This window comes from Nerophis ophidion, linkage group LG26, assembly GCF_033978795.1.
Source record: "Nerophis ophidion isolate RoL-2023_Sa linkage group LG26, RoL_Noph_v1.0, whole genome shotgun sequence".
Lineage (NCBI taxonomy): Eukaryota > Metazoa > Chordata > Actinopteri > Syngnathiformes > Syngnathidae > Nerophis > Nerophis ophidion.
In genome coordinates this window covers 18,888,044-18,909,096 of record NC_084636.1, presented here as the reverse complement: position 1 = coordinate 18,909,096, position 21,053 = coordinate 18,888,044, and the positions used below count along the sequence as shown (strand labels likewise).

The window sequence follows — 21,053 nt, the reverse complement described above, 5'->3', positions numbered from 1 at the left end:
ACAAGAACACATATGTCTTTTCCTTTGTTGTGCATTCCATCCATTCATCCATCCATCCATTTTCTACCGCTTGTTCCGTTCGGGGTCGCGGAGGGTGCTGGAGCCAATCTCAGCTGCTTTCGGGCGGAAGGCGGGGTAAAACATTTTAAAATTCCATTACGTTTTTTCAGGCGGTCTTTCAAAGTTTTTAGCATTCAATCAGACATAATTGTGAGGTTTTTTACTAGTGTACACAACCGAGTCAAAATAATTGCCCAGGCCTGGATTAAATACTCAATTTTAACCTTTCAAAACACATAAACTGAAACAATAAACTTAAAAACATGCTAGTCAGTATGTCACCCATTTTAAGACATATCTTCTATTTCAATAGAACAACTTTAACAGACCACATATTATTGTAGAGCATGTGATGTCCTCTTCATAGCACAACTGTTTATATCCTTGAGTGTTTTGCATTTTAAAAAAGGCCATGACATACTTGTCACTTATAGATGGAAAAAACATATTGCTTGGTCTCAGAAGGAGGGTCTCAAGAGGATAAACATACTAACTTTTTGTCCTATAAGACCTTTGTGTCCTTTTGCTCCATGTTTTCCAGTTTCTCCTGCTTGTCCAAACTGTCCAAGTATTCCTTGGAGACCCCTCTGGCCTGGTTGACCCTGTTAAATGTATTCTAATAATTACTCATTTTACATTTTCAATCAAACATTGAAAGAAAGTAGCTAACTTTGAGTCCAGACGATCCCTGCCCACCTCTGCCCCCTTGTACACCAGTATCACCCTGTAAGTAAAGAGGAGAATGTCATGCACATTCAGTGAATTTCAGTGGGGATACCATGAGCTTCTTCTTGCTCCTTTTCAAGACATATGACATGTTTTCTTCGCGGGTAGCTCCTTTTCTTTAATACTGTAGTACTATTTGGTTTGACATAATCTTGATGGAGATCATTTTTGATATTGTTGTATTCAAAATAAAATGTATGAAACAAACCTGTTTCCCTGGAGCACCCTTCACTCCCTGGGGACCTCTGACACCACGGTCACCTTCAGTTCCCTTCGATCCTCTCTGACCTGGAGGTCCTTTGCCGCCTTTATCACCCTGAAATAAAATGCATGGTTGGTGTGTTTGCGTGCTTATGTTTAATTTAGACACAAAAGTGACTATTTACTCACTGGTATGCCTTTTAGTCCGGGTGGTCCCTCAGCCCCCCTGAGTCCGACTGGACCCTACAGATGAGGATTCACAGAGAATACAGTAGGTGAAGTGAAGTGAAGTGAATTATATTTATATAGCGCTTTTTCTCTAGTGACTCAAAGCACTTTACATAGTGAAACCCAATATCTAATTTTTAAATTCACTGGTAGGTATTACTGTATCGTCGGCCGAGGCTACAGAAAAGTTATTAAGCTTACATTTAGGGCTGAATTTATTAAGTTTGGGTGTACTAAAACATGTGCAAACTTGACAGCACAAGCAAAACTGATCAGCTAAACTTATGGAAAATGGGTCGTGTCTGATAAGTGAGCTGAATGAGGCGTGCAATCCATTTTGCGTCTCTGTCTCCATTATTTTTGGCAAAATATTTGCTCATCATCAAAACGCTCCCACGATATGGGAGAAGATGCAATTATATTTATTTAGCTTGTGCATTGTGATTTATCATCACTCAGCACCATTTTGCAGGCAATGTTTTGCGATTTATTTACAAACCCCAAAACCAGTGAAGTTGGCACGTTGTCTAAATTGTAAATAAAAACAGAATACAATGATTTGCAAATCCTTTTCAACTTATATTCAATTGAATAGACTGTTGTAACATGTCGCCTTGCATTGTTTTGCTGAAATAAGCAGGGGTGCCCATGATAACGTTGCTTGGATGACAACATATGTTGTTCCAAAACCTGTATGGACCTTTCAGCATTAATGGTGCCTTCACAGATGTGTAAGTTACCCATGCCTTGGGCACCAATACACCCCCATACCATCACAGATGGTGGCTTTTGAACTTTGCGCCTATAACAATCCGAACGGTTATTTTCCTCTTTGTTCTGGAGAACACCACATCCTCTGCTTCCAAATATAATTGGAAATGTGGACTCGTCAGACCACAGAACACTTTTCCACTTTGCATCAGTCCATCTCAGATGAGCTCGGGCCCAGCGAAGCCGGCAGCGTTTCTGGGTGTTGATAAATGGGTTTGGCTTTGCATGGTAGAGTTATAACTTGCACTTACAGATGTAGCGACCAACTGTGGTTACTGACAGTGGTTTTATGAAGTGTTCCTGAGCCAATGTGGTGATATCCTTTACACACTGATGTCGGTTTTGGATGCAGTACCGCCTGAGGGGTCAAAGGTCCGTAATATCATCGCTTATGTGCAGTGATTTCTCCAGATTCTCTTAACCTTTTGATGATTTTACAGACCATAGATGATAAAATCCCTAAATTCCTTGCCACAGCTCGTTGAGAAATGTTGTTCTAAAACTGTTCGACAATTTGCTTACAAAGTGGTGACCCTCACCCCATCCTTGTTTTTGAATTACTTAGCATTTCATGGAAGCTGTTTTTATACCCAATCATGGCACCCCCACATGTTCCCAATTAGCCTGCACACCTGTGGGATGTTCCATATAAGTGTTTGATGAGCATTCCTCAACTTTATCAGTATTTATTGCCACCCTTCCCAACTTCATTGTCACGTGTTGCTGGCATCAAATTCTAAAGTTAATGATTACTTGCAAAAAAAGAAAATGTCTATCAGTTTGAACATCAAATATGTTGTCTTTGTAGTATATTCAACTGAATATGGGTTGAAAATTATTTGCAAATCATTGTATTACGTTTATATTTACATCTAACACAGTTTCCCAACTCCAATGGAAACGGGGTTTGTATATTTCTTATATGAAAAAAACTCCGTAAGTGCAGTCTCCCTCCCATGCACAAGCACCTTTTGCGGTAAAGAAAGTGGTGTCAATGTAGATACACTGCATGACTTCTTCTAAAATGCCCCCAAAAAAGAGGTAGCTATCTCCTACATGTTTCAAAACATAGCGAAACACCACAGTAGGAGCATGATAACATGAATGAGCAGTGGTGATCCCTCGTTGTCACACCGCGGTGAGGGATGTCTTGTCTTGGTTTTTCTGTCTTGTGATTTACATGCCTGAAAAGCAATTCCTCTTGTTTCAGATCACGGGCCCTTCCTCTTATGTCACCAGTCTGACGTCATCCCAGACCCTTGATTGTTTCCACCTGTTTCCCATTACTCTCATGTTCCATTTAAGGTCATGCCTCCCCTTGTTCTGTGCTGGATTGTCTCGAGCTTTCGTGTCAATCTAGCGTCCAAGTCCATGTCCATGTTCATGTTCGTATCCATGCCTTGCTTCTTCCCACGTCTACATCCTTGGAACAAAGACCCCATGCTGTAATTTAGAATTTCACTTGTTCTCCTCCTTAGAGAGACCTTTGTTGATCTAGCTTTTGTCCAACTAATGTGGTCAGTTTTTTATTTTTCAACATACCTTTTCTTCCTCAAAGATTGGGTGAATTTTTGTTTATCTGTATTAGAGTAGAAATATTTATAGCCATTTTTGTGCTTCCTCCTGTTGGAGTGCTTTATGTTAAATTGTTCATAGCAGATACGAAACTAATTGTAGTTCGTCCTTTTTGTTAGTATATTCCTCCTTTGTAGGAGTGATTTTCGGTTTGTCCCTTTTTGGAATATTTACCGCTGACGTTTTTCGTTTAAATATTAAATGCATATTATTCTGGCTCTGGAGGTTTAAAAGTTTTTCAAAATAAAAGCTTTATTAGAACCTAATTTCTGCATCTGAGCTCCATCCTTATTCCAAGCCTGACACTCGTATACTGCATGCAAAATCCTCATTGAAATAAGGCCGTCTTCACCACTTTTCAGTTGCACACGCAGTCTTAGTAAATCACACGCAACACGCCCTAATAGTACACACAATTTTATAGATTGCACACGCCGATTACTGTGTGGTATTTGGATCTTAGTAAATTAGGCCCTTAGTAATTAAAAATAGACATGCTTGAAATCAACACAAATCTATCTACCTCCTCACCATCGAGCCCTGCAGATCCCCCATCTCCTGGAGGCCCTTTGGATCCCTAGAGAAATATTATATGTATGTGAAATTAAACAAAAGCACAATTAATCAATATAGAGTATTTTATGCAAATGATAAGCAACTTTAGGCAGAAAAAGTCACCTTGCCCCCTTTTACACCAGGTGGGCCAGTTGGTCCTTGAAGTCCATTGTTTCCCTAAACACGGAAAGAAGGAGTAAGCATTTTTATAAAAGAGAATATTAGCCCATACGAAATTATCTAAAAAATGTTGAAAAGTTTTTTTGTTTTTTTTTCAAACATCGCAACAATAATGTAAGATTTCACAAGAAAATATATTTTTTTATTATCACAACAAAAAAATATTCTGAATAATCAATTGCATTGGACTGCTAAAAGCTATTTCCCAACAATCAAACAATAAACAGTAAGGCCAAGTTAATGACATTTTGTAGTAATTATAATAACTGGATATGGGCTATGAGTATGTAGGTGAAGCTCAAAATGTTTTAATATTGTGTAAAGGTTATATCAAGTCAGCAATCGAACTTAAAATGTGAAATTAATCCATCCATCCATCCATCTTCGTCCGCTTATCCAAGGTCAGGTCGCAAGGGCAGCAGCCTAAGCAGGGAAGCCCAGACTTTCCTCTCCCCGGCCTCTTCGTCCGAGGTGTTCCCAGGCCAGCCGGGAGGCATAGTCTTCCCAACGGGTCCTGTGTCTTCCTCGTGGCCCCCATGCCCTAAACACCTCCCAAGGGAGGCGTTCGGGAGGCATCCTGACCAGATGCCCGAACCACCCCATCTGGCTCCTCTCGATGTGGAGGAGCAGCGGCTTTACTTTTAGCTCCTCCCGGATGGCAGAGTTTCTCACCCTTTCTCTAAGGGAGAGCCCAGCCACCTGGTGAAGGAGGCTCATTTCGGCCGCTTGTACCCGTGATCTTGTCCTTTCGGTCATAACCCAAAACTCATGACCGTAGGTGAAGATGGTAATGTAGATCGACCGGTAAATTGAGAGCTTTGCCTTTTGGTTCAGCTACTTCTTCACCACAATGGATCAATACAGCGTCCGCATTACTGAAGACGCCGCACCGATCCGCCTGTTGATCTCACGATCCACTCTTCCCTCACTCGCTAACAAGACTCCTAGGTACTAGAAATCCTCCACTTGGGGCAGGGTCTACTCCCCAACCCGGAGATGGCACTCCACCCTTTTCCGGGCGAGAACCATGGACTTGGACTTAGAGGTGCTAATTCTCATCCCAGTCGCTTCACACTCGGCTGCGAACCGTTCCTAATGAAACTAATATGTGACATAAACTCATGTGCTAAGTGAGATAAGTGAAGTCTTATTTTGGCAAAATTTTGAACATCACGGCTAACAGTTTTTGAAAACGCCAAATTTTCTGAAATGTTCAATTCAAAATGTTCAGTAGTTGTAAGCCATAATTATCACAATACTTAACGAACTAGCGCCATCCTATCTTGCCGATTATATTACGTTGCATCCAGAAAACCTATGTTCAAATTATTCTGTCTTATTAGTGATTCCCAGAACCTAAACAAAGTCTGTGGGCTATCGATCATTTTCTATTTGTTCTCCAGTAATCTGGAATGCTTTGACGGACCTACACCATCAACAGGCACACCTGGGACGCTGTCCATCACCAACGACGTGAGGGCGGAGGACAGATACTGTACGGACAGGACAGGGAACTTTATTTTGTACGTAAATCTGCTGTTAAAATGTTGGTTACTGTACTTTTATTGAAAATTGCTTGAACATTTCAATACATTTTCGGTATATTTTTGTGTCAGGCAGAAACATAAACAACAAGCAGTGAAACACACATCTTTTGATAAATACTTTAGTTATACTTTTCGAAATCGTTTGTTCAATTGTAATATTCTGGATGTAAAAACATACTTACAGGATAACCTCTGACTCCACTGGCACCATCTGGCCCTTGTGGCCCCTTTTTACCTGGAGGACCTGGGAGTCCAATCTCACCCCACTTTCCAATGTTGCCAGGTATGCCCTGTAATAAGTAATAATATTATCACAAAAACATATTCATGTCAACAAAGCATTTGTTTTAATCAAGTGTGTGGTAATTTTTCTGATTGTAAATTAAATTATCTGGCAAAACTGTTTTCAGGCAAAACTTCCAGAAAGTACAAATTAATAGTATAAAAAGTTAAAGTACCAATGATTGTCACACACACACTAGGTGTGGTGAAAATTGTCCTCTGCATTTGACCCATCCCCTTGTTCAACCCCTGGGAGGTGAGGGGGAGCAGTGGGCAGCAACGGTGTAGCGCCCGGGAATCATTTTTGGTGACTTAACCCCCAATTCCAACCCTTGATGCTGAGTGCCAAGCAGGGAGGGAATGAGTCCCATTTTTATAGTCCCTGGTACGACTCGGTTGGGGTTTGAACTCACAACCTACCGATCTCAGGGTGGACACTAACCATAAGGCCACTGAGTAGGAAAGTAAAAGGTAAAAAGTAAAATGTGTGTGTGGCCCTTTAATGTGTTGACAGCAGGTGAGTGACGTCAGTGAGTGTGTGGGCGAGCGAGGAGAGGAAGCAGTCGGTGAGGGCGGGGGAGAAATACATTGGCATCAAACGCCGTAGCTTGCTAGCTTGTGCACGCTACCTTTCTGAGACTCTTATTTTGTTAGCAGAGGCAGGATGCAGCAGGTCTTTTATGGTGAAGACAGGAGCTGTGCAGTCGGTCTTTAGAGTTTTGACAGCAGGTACGGCCCAAGAGTCGGTTGAAATAAAAAGTGTTTCTCTCCGTCCGTCCTGTCAGTGATTTTTTTCTTAATAATGAGCTTGCAGCAGCCAGCATCATCTCACAAGATCCTCGGGTGCCGAGAATGTCAAACAACTGACGAAAGTGAAGTCTTGGTGAAGATTGATTGCTCATTTTTATGCTTAGTTTTTTAATGCCTGGCTTGTGATCGACTGACACACCTTCCGCGATCGACCGGTAGCTCGCGATCGACGTAATGCCCACACCTGCTCTACATTAAACAAGAATGGGAAAGCATTCCACTTTCAAAGCTTCAACAATTAGTTTCCTCGGTTCCCAAGTGTTGAGTGTTGTTAAAAGAAAAGGTGATGTAACAGAGTGGTGAACATGCCCTTTCCCAACTACTTTGGCACGTGTTGCAGCCACGAAATTCTAAGTTAATTGTTATTTGCAAAAAAAAATAAAAAAAATATGAGTTTGAACATCAAAAATCTTGTCTTTGTAGTGCATTCAATTGAATATGAGTTGAAAATTATTTGCAAATCATTGTTTTCAGTTTATATTTACATCTAACACAATTTCCCAACTCATATGAAAACGGGGTTTGTACAAACATTTGACAAACATCAGTACACAGCTAAACAAAGTCAAGTTGTTTTTCTGTTTTTCTATATTTTTTAGGAAATGTCAGACCAGTAGTAACGTAATGTCAGCGGTGATAATGCTGTGGTTAATTTTGCACCAAACAATGTCAAGAGATTGGACGAACAGTGTTATCAGTTTGTCTGATGCTGCGTGTCAGAGGAGACGTATTGTAGGCTGCAGCTGTTGATGCTGGCACTCAGCACTACATGAGAAGGAGGATAAGGGGTGGCGTGCATCAGAGGCCCGTGAGCGTCGTAAAGGAGTTTGGGAAATAATTCTCACAAGAACTTAAATCGATGCCTCGTCAGATATCAAAACATGTTCGGGGGAATTCATTTATGTGTAATTTCTCTTCTAGTAATGAATGAAAAAAAAACACAGGGCAAAAGGACATGCGCTTAAGCACCACTTGGCGTCTATCTGTGCAAATGCCTGTCTCCTATGGTACATCCCTATAAAAACTTACTACCGCATTTTTCGGACTTTAAGGTGCACTTAAAATCCTTTCATTTTCTCAAATATCGACTGCAAGCCTTATAACCCGGTGAACCTAATGCACGGCTTAATTCTGTTTGTGCTTACTGACCTCAGAGCCATTTTATTTGGTACATGCTGTAATAATAAGTGTGACCAAGAGATGGCAGTCATAAATAAGAGATGTGTGTAGACTGGAATATAATGGCAGTAAACAACACCAAAACTTTAAATGTTCCATTGAGAATATAGAACATTACACACAGCGCTCAAAAATCTGTAAAAATGTTTTTAGTACGACTTCGGTAAGCAATGAAGCCGCACTGCTTGATGGATTGTCGGCACATTAAACATACGAGTATTATTATGGTGCGTGTATAAGGACTGCAAAATGGCCTTTTGTTTGGCAATATTATCAAAAAAAACAACTTTTCTTACCTTCTGGTACCTGCTGATGTTTATTTGGGATCTGCATAAGTCCTGAAAATGTGCGCCTGTAGTCATAAGCTTCTTCATTTTCTCTACCTTCTTATTTGGCATTCATCTTCTGCTGTTGCCATTTCTAATATAAAGTAGCGTAAAATTCTTACTTATTTATGTTAGTAGACTAGCTATCAAAGCGCTAAAACTGTAGTGGGTTTACATAACCCACCTACGGAACTTTAATCATTAGAGGATACAGGTCGGTCGTTTTTTCACGGGACACATTTCCGGTGTTGATGTTGCATTATTGAGCCATGGATGAAAAAGATGAGGGGAGTGGCGCAGCAAGGAGAGTGACCGTGCCAGCAACTTGAGGGTTCCTGGTTCGATCCCCACCTTCTACCAACCTCCGTTGTGTCCTTGAGCAAGACACTTAATACTTGCTCCTGATGGGTTGTGTTTAGGGCATTGGTATAGCTCGGGTGGTAGAGCGGCCGTGTCAGCAACTTGAGGGTTGCAGGTTCGATCCCCGCTCCCGCCATCATAATCAATACTGTTGTGTCCTTGGAAAGACATTTTATCCACCTGCTCCCAGTGTCACCCACACTGGTTTAATGTAACTTAGATTTTGGGTTTCACTATGTAAAGCGCTTCGAGTCACTTGACGAAAAAGCTCTATATAACCATAATTCATTTCACTTCACTTCATGGCAGCTCCCTGTGAATGGGTGAATGTGGAAATCGTGTCAAATCGCTTTGAGTACCCTGAAGGTAGAAAAGTATCATTTATTTTCATAAGATGCTGCGCTGTTATTGATTTAAGTAAAGTCTGAATGTCATTAAAACAGTTAGTTCCATCTTATGACACTTCTACCATTCCTCTCCCGTCCTTGCACGCTACACCGCTACAACAAAGATGACGGGGAGAAGACGCTGTTGAAGGTGAGACTCGTAAATAAGACCGCCTAGAAAATGACATATCCTGAAGAGATGCTCAGAAAGCCACTCGACCAAGGAACCGCCATCACATGTTATGTGGACCACAATATAGTGTTTTAAATTTAGAAGAAAATCATAATATGACCCCTTTAACGTGCCTTATAATCCGCTGCGCCTTTTGTATGAGAAAATACCTGATTAAACCTGCTCATCGACAGGGGGTCTTTTAATCTGGTGCGCCCTATGGTCCAATAAATACGGTAAATGCTAATTTCTCATTTAGATATGCCGGTCTGTAACACTTTCGCACATGTAGGTTGTTATAGGTTGTGGGCATTATTAGTAGCTCACCCACAACACGTTCACTAATAGTACACACAATTTTATATATTGCACACCCTATATAGACAGTGTTATTTGGGATCTTATTGTTCTTCTTTCTTTGCTCTTCCTATTATGCTGTGTGTGGGGGCTCACGATTTTGCATGAAGAAGCACATGTCGAATGTAAATTAATGAAATAATTGGCATTTAATATGAAATGTTACGGCAACCGGATTCCTAGCCTCCTCCTACTCTGTGACTGATAAGTATATAAGGGTCATATTATTATTATTTTTCTGTAAATGTAAAACACTTCCTTGTGGTCTACATAACATGTAATGGTGGTTCTTTGGTCAAAATGTTGCATGGATTATGTTTTACAGATCATCTTCAGACCTCTTTCTGACAGTTGCTTCAGGATGTGCCGTTTGGTGGGCGGTCTTACCTACGTGGCTCACCTTCTATAGCGTCTTCTCCCCGTCATCTTTCTTGTAGTGGTGTAGCGTGCAAGAACGGGAATGGGAGAAGTGTCAAAAGATGGCGCAAACTATTTTTAATGACATTCAGACTTGACTTAAATCAATAACAGAGCAGCATCTCCTCATTCTTGACTCACTAGTGCAACAACAATGCCGGAAATGTGTCCCGTAAAAAAACGTCCGACTGGAACTCTCTAATAATTAAAGTTCCTTGAGTGAAAAATGTAAACTCACTACACTACGCTTTCATGGCGAGTTTACAGATATAAGTAAGAAGTTTACATTTCTTTATATTTCAAATGGCAACAGCGGAGGATGAATGTCCCATAAAAAGAAGATAGAGAAAAAGAAGAAGCTTTTCGACTACGAGGTTGGCGCAAACTACAAAGGCGGATGCGCACACATTTTCAGGACTCATGCAGATACCCAACACAGATCAGCAAGTACCAGTAAGTAAGAAAAGTTTATTTTGCATAATGTTGCGAAACCAAACGCCATGTAATATGTCTTACCTTATATACACACTATAATACTACTTGTATATTGAAGCACAGTACAATCGATCAAGCGGTGCGGCTTCATATCTTACCAAGGTCGTACTAAAACATTTTGATAGATTTTTGAGCGCTGTGTGTAATGTTCTATATTTTTAATGGAACATATACAATTTTGGTGTTGTTTACTTGAATCATATTGCAGTCTACACATATCTCTTATGTGTGACTCCCATCTACTGGTCACAAGAGTGTCCGCCCCGAGATCGGTAGGTCATGAGTTCAAACCCCGGCCGAGTCATACCAAAGACTATAGAAATGGGACCCATTACCGCCTTGCTTGACACTCAGCATCAAGGGTCGGAATTGGGGGTTAAATAACCAAAAATGATTCCCGAGCGCGGCCACTGCTGCTGCCCCCTGCTCCCGCCCCCTGCTCCCCTCACCTCCCAGGGTGTGATCAAGTGTGATGGGTCAAATGCAGAGAATAATTTCGCCACACTTCATGTGCGTGTGACAATCATTGGTACTTTAACATTAACTGATTATTTCACCAAGTTCCAAATAAAATAGCTTCGAGGTCGGTAAGCACAACCAAAATTATTCTGTACATTAGGCACACCAGGTTATAAGGCACACTGTCGAGTTTTGAGAGTGCCCCTTATAGTCCGAAAAATACGGTTCACACATTTATGCACAAAAAAATTAATTATTAAAAAATGCATTTCTCATATTTTTTTTGGGTTTGAAACATACATAAGACTAAATTAATGTCAAATTAAAAAAGTGTTAAGAATATTCCACATGAATAAAAAAGTGTGAATATTCTTTAGTTTTTCTGCTCAGGGCCCAATTTAGCAGGTTCAATATTTCAGCAATACACTCAAATGCGTAAAATGGTGTGTAAATGAGTTGTCTTACAGGAGGTCCCATGTGTCCACGTGGTCCAGGCATGCCCATGTTGCCCTAAAGGGGACATGATATCAACAAAAAAATTATCAAACAATCAATCAATCAATCAATTTTTACTTATGTAGCCCTAAACAATCATTGGCTTACATGTTTTTTACAGACATGTATTAAAAATTTATAAAATCGTCACACTTTTTAAAATGTAAATTACTTACTGGGGGACCTGGTTTTCCACTTGACCCTTCATCTCCTTTCTTGCCCTTCCCAAGAAACAAACAGTAAAATTTAACTAACAATGTAATATCATGCAACAATATACATAATTGGATAAAGCAACTCTTGTACCATGTCTCCTTCCATCCCTGATCGTCCACCAGCACCTTGCTTCCCTTTTGTCCCCTAAAAAGAACCGATACATTTCTACAAAACCCAAAACCAGTGAAGTTGGCACCATGTGTAATTCGTAAATAAAAACAGAATACTATGATTTGCAAATCCTTTTCAAATTATATTCAATAAAAAAGACTGCAAAGACATGTTATTTAATGTTTGAACTGAGAAAGATTTTTTTTTGCAAATAATCATTTGCCTAAAATTTAATGGCAGCAACAAAGTGTAAAAAAGTTGGCACAGGGGATTTTTACCACCGTGTTACATGGTCTTTCTTTTTAACAACACTCAGTAAACGTTTGGGAACTGAGGAAACCAATTTTTGAAGCTTTTCAGGAGGAATTATTTCCCATTTTTGCTTGATGTACAGCTTAAGTTGTTCAACAGTCCTGGGTCTCTGTTGTCGTAATTGACGCTTTATAATGTGCCACACATTTTCAATGGGAGACAAGTTTGGACTACAGGCAGGCCAGTCGAGTACCCGCACTCTTTTACTACAAAGCCACACGGCTACGGTAACACATGGCTTGGCATTGTCTTGCCGAAATAAGCAGATGTTGCTTGGATGGCAACATACAGGATGTTGCTCCAAAACCAGTATGTACCTTTTGCCATGAATTGATTTACGTGGACCCCAACTTAAACAAGTTGAAAAACTTATCCGGGTGTTACCATCTAGTGGTCAATTGTACAGAATATGTACTGTACTGTGCAATCTAATAAAAGTGCCCTCATACCATCACAGATGCTGGCTTTCAAACTTTTCTCCTATAATGTTTCTTTTCCTTTGGTCTGGAAGACACAACGTCCATAGTTTCCAAAAACAATTTGAAATGTGAATTCGTCGGACCACAGAACATTTTTCCACTTTGCATCAGTCCATCTTAAATGAGCTCGCGCCCAGCGAAGCTGGCGGCGATTCCAGGCGTTGTTGATTAATGACTTTCACTTTGCAATTTAACTTGCACTTACCGATGTATTGACCAACTGGAGTTACTGACAGTGGTTTTCTGAAATGTTCCTGAGCCCATGTGGTGACATCCTTTACACACTGATGTTGCTTCTTGATGCAGTACCACCTGAGGGATTGAAGGTCATGGGCATTCAATGTTGGTTTTCCCTCTTGCCGCCTACATGCATTGATTTCTTCAGATTCTCTGAACCTTTTAATGATATTACAGACCGTAGATGGTGAAATCCTTAAATTCCTCGCAATAGCTCATTGAGAAATGTTGTTCTTAAACTGTTCGACAATTTGCTCACGCATTTGTTCACAAAGTGGTGACCCTCGCCCCATCCTTATTTGTGAATGACTGAGCATTTCATGGAAGCTGCTTTTATAACCAATCATGGCACCCCCCTGTTCCCAATCAGCCTGTTCACCTGTGGGATGTTCCAAATAAGTGTTTGATTAGCATTCCTCAACTTTCTAAGTCTTTTTTGCCACTTGTGCCAGCTTTTTTGAAACATGTTGCAGGCATCAAATTCCAAAGGATTTGCAAATCATTGTATTTTGTTTTTATTTACGATTTGCACAACGTGCCAACTTCACTGGTTTTGTTATTTTTACTATCATGGATACGATCAAAATACAATTCAGTATTTACTACAATTTGTATTTTGATGGGTTTTTTATTTATTAAAGCAACTTGCAATATCGTATTGTGTTGCTTCTCACTCTTTCCCCCAGCTTTCCAGGTGTTCCTTTCATTCCTGTACTTCCAGCATCTCCCTGGAAAGAAGCACCACATTATTTCTTACCGGACAGGACTTATCTGAAATGTTATTGACTCAAAAGACTTACACTTTTGCCTACAGGTCCCTGGAAGCCACTTATACCCGTCTTTCCTGAAAAACCCTGTCAAACAGACCATTTGAATCTTTGTATAGTGAAGTAGGTTCATCAACACTGCCATTAAGTTTTGGCGTAGATAATAAATGTTGGCTTGGTAACAAAAAAAGATGTATCGAGACCAAAAGATGTGTTGTCACTAAAATACATATATTTTATTTTTAAATCTATATAATCTTATTATTGTTATTTTTTAATTGCATTTCGGTATTTGGATGTATTATGATATTTATTGTTCAGTATCAGTCCTTAGTTTTCCCTTCATATCCATTTTTTTTCAGTGACATTGGTGCATTTATTTTTTCAGTGCGTTCTATTTCAATGTCCTATTCGCATTTAAACAAAGACTTTTCTTTTTTCGGCACTGTCACTAAAAAAATTTATTAATGAAATGGAGTAATTATGCAATTGAAATATGCACCATTGTATATGAAATATCTGAACAAAATAATGAAATGGAATGTGAATGTGTTTAAAATGCCAAAAATGGAAATTGCACTTATTTGGAATTTTGTTGATCATTCACAATGCTTATGTAAGACATGCACACACATTATTTTTGGTTTTTATGCACCCTAAATAGTAAATAAATGCTAGCAAAATGGAGCCTTTGCGAGTTGCTCTATTCTGTCTATAAAGCGATTAAAAAACATCCAAACATTTCCATTAGGTTGTATATACATGCTGTAGTAACAGGCACATTTATAATAACATTTGATATTTAAGCATTTTGCTCATTTTAAGCATACAGTGGCACATTAAAGGCCTACTGAAATGAGATGTTCTTATTTAAACAGGGATAGCAGATCCATTCTATGTGTCGTACTTGATCATTTCACAATATTGCCATATTTTTGCTGAAAGGATTTAGTAGAAAACATCCACGATAAAGTTCGCAACTTTCGGTGTTAAGAGAAGTGCCCTGCCTCTACCGGAAGTCGCAGACGATGACGTCACCCGTGTGGGGGCTCCTCACATATTTACATTATTTTTAATAGGAGCCTCCAACAAAAAGTGCTATTCGGACCGAGAAAACGACAATTTCCCCATTAATTTGAGCGAGGATGAAATATTCGTGTTTGTGGATATTGATAACGACGGACTTAAAAACAAAAAAGATTTAAAAAAAACAAGTAAAAAAGAAAAACGTGATTGCATTGGGATGGATTCCGATGTTTTTAGAGATATTTACTAGGATAATTCAGGGAAATCCCTTATCTTTCTATTGTGTTGGTAGTGTTTTAGTGAATTAAATAGTACCTGATAGTCGGAAGGGTGTCTCCACGGGTGTCTTGACGCGCAGTGTCTCAGGGGAGTCGACGGCAGCTATAGACGGCACAAGCTCAGCTTTTCTCCGGTAAGAACGGACTTTTTAACCACAATTTTCTCACGGAAACCTGCTGGTTGACATTTGGTAGGGATCCATGTTGGCTTGACCGCGCTGTGATCCATAATAAAGTTTCACCTCCAGGAATTTTAAACAAGGAATCACCGTGTGTTTGTGTGGCTAAAGGCTAAAGCTTCCAAACTCCCTTTTTCTACTGTGACTTCTCCAATATTAATTGAACAAATTGCAAAAGATTCAGCAACACAGATCTCCAAAATACTGTGTAATTATGCCGTTAAAGCAGACGACTTTTAGCTGTGTGTGTGTGCATGGATGGATGGCTGTGACGTCTTGCGTACACGTCATCATTACACGACGTTTTCAAGACGAAAATCCCAGGAAATTAAAAATTGTAATTTAGCAATCTAAAAAGGCCGTATTGGCATGTGTTGCAATGTTAATATTTCATCATTGATATATAAACTATCAGACTGCGTGGTGGGTAGTAGTGAGTTTCAGTAGGCCTTTAGTTTCCTTCAACATTACGGCTCACTACTCACTGCAGACTTCATGAATGCCAACAAACATAATTAAACATCACTTACTGTACAATGTCTACTCTCATGCTGACTGTTAAGATGTTGACATACTCCCGTCCCGACGAAGAATGACATATAATTCTCACAGAGAAAAAAGGTAGTGGAACCAGGCGTCTTTACATGTCTTTCTCGCTATCTCCAGATCTAAATTGGTGGTCAAAGTTGACCAACTTCTCGGATTATGCCCTCATTCTTGTACTCACCAGGATGATGAAGGTTTTATAGCAGCACAGGTTAGTTAGCTTCCTGTGATCACAGCGCTACTATAAATAGTTTTTTTGCATTAGCGCTTATTATAACAAAATCAGTAATACTTGGTTGATATGCAGGTGACAACATGTAAATGGAGTCTTGTTGGCGGTTTTTTAATGATTGTTTAAAGGGCTTTATGGGCAGAATAAAGGGCCTGCTATTGACTCCATTGTAAGCAGACTGTTATATTCATTTATTTAAGAATTAGAAAGCATTAAAAAAGGAAAAACATATGTTTTGTTGTCTCTTATAAAGATAGAAAAAAATCCAAAAAAGGAACCTTCCCCTTAAAGCGAAGATTGTTGTCAATACATCTTTTTATGTGGATATTTATTACAATGTTAATTTCTATAGAGTAAACTCACTTTTGGACCTGGAAGTCCAGTTTCCCCAGTCATTCCAATTGTTCCAGTTCGACCCTATTGAAAAGATATTTCTTGTAACTTTAACCAAAATAATCTGAGAAATAAATTGCCAACGAAGGTTGGACACCAGTTTCAAAACTAACTGATTTGATTGATTTGCTTAAAACATTAACTGTAATGCATGTATTGCAGGTGACTCCACTGTTCCAAAACAATGTGTTATTTGTTTCAGTATAGAAAAACAATCTCCAAGTTCAAATCATGGGCAGTATGATACAAAATGGAAAACATGATCAATTAAAATGAGCGTGATTGGGCTTACCGCGGCTCCACGGATTCCATTTTGTCCTCTTTCTCCTGAATGCCCTTGGATACCCTACAGAAATAGAAAACATTTGTAGGCCTATTCAAAGTCAAATTCACTTACAGAGTCAATAAAGAAAAAAAAACCATGTGGGCTTCTTTACACGGTTACAAAAGTGAATCCTAAAATCAAAAGCATTCTTAATTCTAAATCAGAATACTTATCAATGGTCACATCAACCTTACCTTAAAGCCTTTTGGTCCAATTTTTCCTGGAACTGCTGGGCTGCCCTGTATGGTAAAGTTAACCAACAATCATCTTTGCTTATTACATTGATTTTAAAAATACAAAATTAATAATATGCAACTAAATATTTATGTAATGTAATCTATGTAGAATACTGTTATGTAATGCAAAAGTCAATACCACCGCAGCCTTTGATGCATAATCAAGCATAACGCTGCTTTTCCACTGCAAAGTACTAGCTTGGCATATGTCAGAAGGAGACACGCGGGCAAATAGAGTTGGCCAACGTAAGGAAACAACTCTTATTTAAAGGGGACCTATTATGCAAAACCAACTTTTCTTACCTTACCTGTTCTTATGCATTCTAATCTGCATAAATCCTGCAAATTTGTAATCAAACCATGGAGGCATGGTGAGGATATTTATAAAACAATTTTGTCTTCCTCCAAACTAGCTGTTTTTTTTTTGTCTTTTTCTAACCTGCATGAGGATTTTGATTACCGTATTCTTCAGGTTATAAGGCGCACTTAAAATCCTTTCATTTTCTTAAAAATCGACAGTGCGCCTTATAACACAGTGCGCCTAATATACAGAATATTTCTGGTTGTGCTTACCGACCTCATAGCAATTTTATTTGGTAAATGGTGTAATGATAAGTGTAACCAGTAAATGACAGTGACACATAAGAAATATGTTGTAGACTGCAATATGATGCCAGTAAACAACACCAAAACTTTAAATGTTCCGTTGAAAATAAAGAAAATTACACACGGCACTCAAAAATCTGTCAAAATGTTTTAGTACGACTTTGAATCCGCACTGCTTGATGGATTGTCAGCCCAATACGGTTACCGTAGTCAGAGATACAAGTATTTCTATGGTGTGTGTGTATAAGGACCCAAAATGGCACCCATTAGCATACATATTATCCGGCATTTTGTTTCACAATATTATGCAAAAACAACTTTTCTAACCTTTTGGTACCTGCTGATATGTATTGGAGATCTGCATAAGTCCTGAAAATGTGCGCATGTCCGCCACCGTAGTCCGTGCCAATTCCGTAGTCGATAAGCTTCTTCTTTTCCACTATGTTCTTGTTATGGGGCATTCACCCTCTGTTGTTGCCATTTCTAATATAAAGTAGTGTAAATTGCTAACATATCTCTCTATGGAAGCGCTAATAACTACCAGTTAAGTGGGTTTACAAATTTCACCCAAAGAACTTTAGTTATTAGAGTTCCGGTCAGATGGATGAGGAGATGCTGCTCCGTCGCTGATTTAAAGGGGAACATTATCACAATTTCAAAAGGGTTAAAACCAATAAAAATCAGTTCCCAGTGGCATATTTTATTTTTCGAAGTTTTTTTCAAAATTTTACCCATCATGGAATATCCCGAAAAAAGGCTTTAAAAGTGCCTGATTTTTGCTATCTGTAAATCCACCCGTCCATTTTCCTGTGACGTCACATAGTGACACCAATGCAAACAAACAGAGGTGGGACCAAGTCATTGTTTTGCAAGTCACAAGTAAGTCTCAAGTCTTTGCCCTCAAGTCTCGAGTCAAGTCCCGAGTCAAGACAGGCAAGTCCCGAGTCAAGTCCAAAGTCAATACTGGGAAGTCTCAAGTCAAGTCCCAAGTCCTGCATTTTGAGTTTCGAGTCATTTCAAGTCTTTTTAACCACAGACTAATATATGTACACAGATTGTGTATGCTTTTAAAACGCTGCATGTATTTATTATTAAAAAAAACTGTGCTTACACTGCACTTCATAATAGCACTATTAACCAGTTATTCTAAACATCTAACTCATTCCTTTACAGTATAAACACATTTAAAAAAACAAGTGCAACTGTACTTATTTGCACAAAAGTGTTAACATTGTATTTCCATGGAATATTGCATTGTAACTAGTTCCACAGCAGTTTCTATCCAGTTCTTACCTTATCTCATTGATCTCACCTCACACAATATATGTGTTTATGTGTGCGTACACATAAAAAACATAACAAATACATGAACATAACAATGAACAGTGCTGTACTTTTTAGATGTCAGGGCTCTATGGAATATGTACACATATTCTTAGTATAGTATACATTTTAACTGACCTTTATTTGACTATGTTTGGCTTTTTGTAGGTGGCTAAAATATGCGGTGCTGCTGACCGCCGTCTAACGTTACGTTACTGTTTGTGATACATTCACTAACGTGACGTTATGTGTAGGTACCTCATGCAACCCTGCTCAAAAAAAAATCACTTGACAAAAAGTATGAATAAGGTAGCGAACTGCAGTGGACGCAACAGATTGCCGTGTTTGCAATGACGTTATAACCATAGACATCTCATAAGTAGACGCAGAATTGGCTGCTGTGACGCAAGCAATTTGGCCGCCATCTTGAAGTGGTGATGAGGAGCCGGCAAGCAGCCTAAACTGACAGTTCACAGGTATAAAACAAACATGCTGGGCTGGTATTCAGCGTTTTCCTGCTCAAATGAGCGGACTGTTGAAAATAGGAATTGGGGGATTACTTTTCACAAGTAAGATTTAACATTAACATACTATTGGTTGTATTTTGTGAAAATAATATTACCACAGAGTTAAGCAGGAGCAAAGAACTACAATATTTGTATGTGAAAATCACAAAGAAATCTTCTGGGGGAGGATGACCCCTACAGGTATGTGGTTTACAAACTTACAGACCCACCTAAAACAAAATTCACCAGCTGCCACTAATTATGATGCATTTTCATTTTATTGTAACCACAGAAAAGTCTTCAAGTAACAATATTCAAATACTAACTTTGTTGGGTAAGACAGAATTTGGTTTTATTCTGAATCCAGTGCAACAGATTAGTGGTTTTAGCTGAGATAAAGAATTTCAGGTGTTTATATATGTTTAAGTATTTGGCAGACACTTTTATCCAAAGCAACATACATGAAAAATACATACAAAACAATCACTGTAAAGATGATCATTTAAGGGAAGAATGTAATAGAAAATATAAATACAAAGTGTCAAGACAGAATAAACTCTCTGCTGTTGCAGCAACAGAGTATAAGTCTATAACAGTGGTTGTCAACCTTTTTTAAGTGATGTACCCCCTGTGAACATTTTTTGAATTCAAGTACCCATTAATCAGAGCAAAGCATTTTTGGTTGAAAAAAGAGATAAAGAAGTAAAATACAGCACTATGTCATCAGTTTCTGATTTATTAAATTGTATAACAGTGCAAAATATTGCTCATTTGTAGTGGTCTTTCTTGAACTATTTGAAAAAAAAAAAAGATGTAAAAATAACTAAAAACTTGTTGAAAAATAAACAAGTGATTCAATTTTAAATAAAGATTTCTACACATAAAAGTAATCAACTTAAAGTGCCCTCTCTGGGGATTGTAATAGAGATCCATCTGGATTCATGAACTTAATTCTAAACATTTCTTCACAAAAAAGAAATCTTTAACATCAATATTTATGGAACATGTCTACAAAAAATTCTAGCTGTCAACACTGAATATTGCATTGTTGCATTTCTTTTTACAGTTTATGAACTTACATTCATATTTTGTTGAAGTATTATTCAGTAAATATATTTATAAAGGATTTTGAATTGTTGCTATTTTTAGAATATTTAAAAAATATGTCATGTATATACCCCTTGGCATACCCTGAAGTACCCCCATTTGAGAACCACTGGTCTATAGGTCCGTAAGATATATAGATATCTAATGTATTCATACATTGTTTATGTAGGATATACGCATGTATATATAACCTAATCATATTGTTTCTTTAATTTAAAAATAGCTGACTGTTTTTTTCCCCCCTTCTCTGGGGTTATATTCCCAGTTTTGATCTCAGACGTCTGGTCACTTATATCATATAAGAATATTCTATTACTGTTAAGCAAATTATGAACACGCCAAGACATGTGTCCTTTGTCATAATTACACGTATGACAAAAAAGTGCGTGAATATCAGTGGTATTCAGTGAGGTAATATGAATTAAATGTGCTGACAGTTAATTGCTCCTGCCAAAGGAATTGCCCTGAGTGGAGCGGATCACCACTCCCAGATGGCGGCCGCGCGTCACGTCAGCGGCAACAGGCAGTAGCGCTCGATGCTGCGTCTACTTATAAGATGTCTATGGTTATAACGTTAGCAGTGAGTTTACAGC

The 21,053-nt window shown here is 38.7% G+C and overlaps 1 protein-coding gene across 1 annotated transcript in view; it reads right to left on the bottom strand.

The window, feature by feature from the left end:
• si:dkey-21p1.3 (collagen alpha-1(I) chain) overlaps positions 1-21,053 on the bottom strand; it is a 99,361-nt gene that overhangs the window by 14,971 nt on the left and 63,337 nt on the right. Inside the window, exons 26-40 of the mRNA XM_061887784.1 lie at positions 16,877-16,921; positions 16,650-16,703; positions 16,328-16,381; positions 13,737-13,790; positions 13,611-13,664; positions 11,888-11,941; positions 11,758-11,802; positions 11,552-11,596; positions 6,026-6,133; positions 4,240-4,293; positions 4,085-4,138; positions 1,177-1,230; positions 995-1,102; positions 731-784; positions 555-662 (exon numbers count right to left, since the gene is read on the bottom strand). Of these exons, the coding sequence (XP_061743768.1) occupies positions 555-662; positions 731-784; positions 995-1,102; positions 1,177-1,230; positions 4,085-4,138; positions 4,240-4,293; positions 6,026-6,133; positions 11,552-11,596; positions 11,758-11,802; positions 11,888-11,941; positions 13,611-13,664; positions 13,737-13,790; positions 16,328-16,381; positions 16,650-16,703; positions 16,877-16,921 (945 nt within the window). The remainder of the gene's footprint in view (positions 1-554; positions 663-730; positions 785-994; positions 1,103-1,176; positions 1,231-4,084; positions 4,139-4,239; positions 4,294-6,025; positions 6,134-11,551; positions 11,597-11,757; positions 11,803-11,887; positions 11,942-13,610; positions 13,665-13,736; positions 13,791-16,327; positions 16,382-16,649; positions 16,704-16,876; positions 16,922-21,053) is intronic.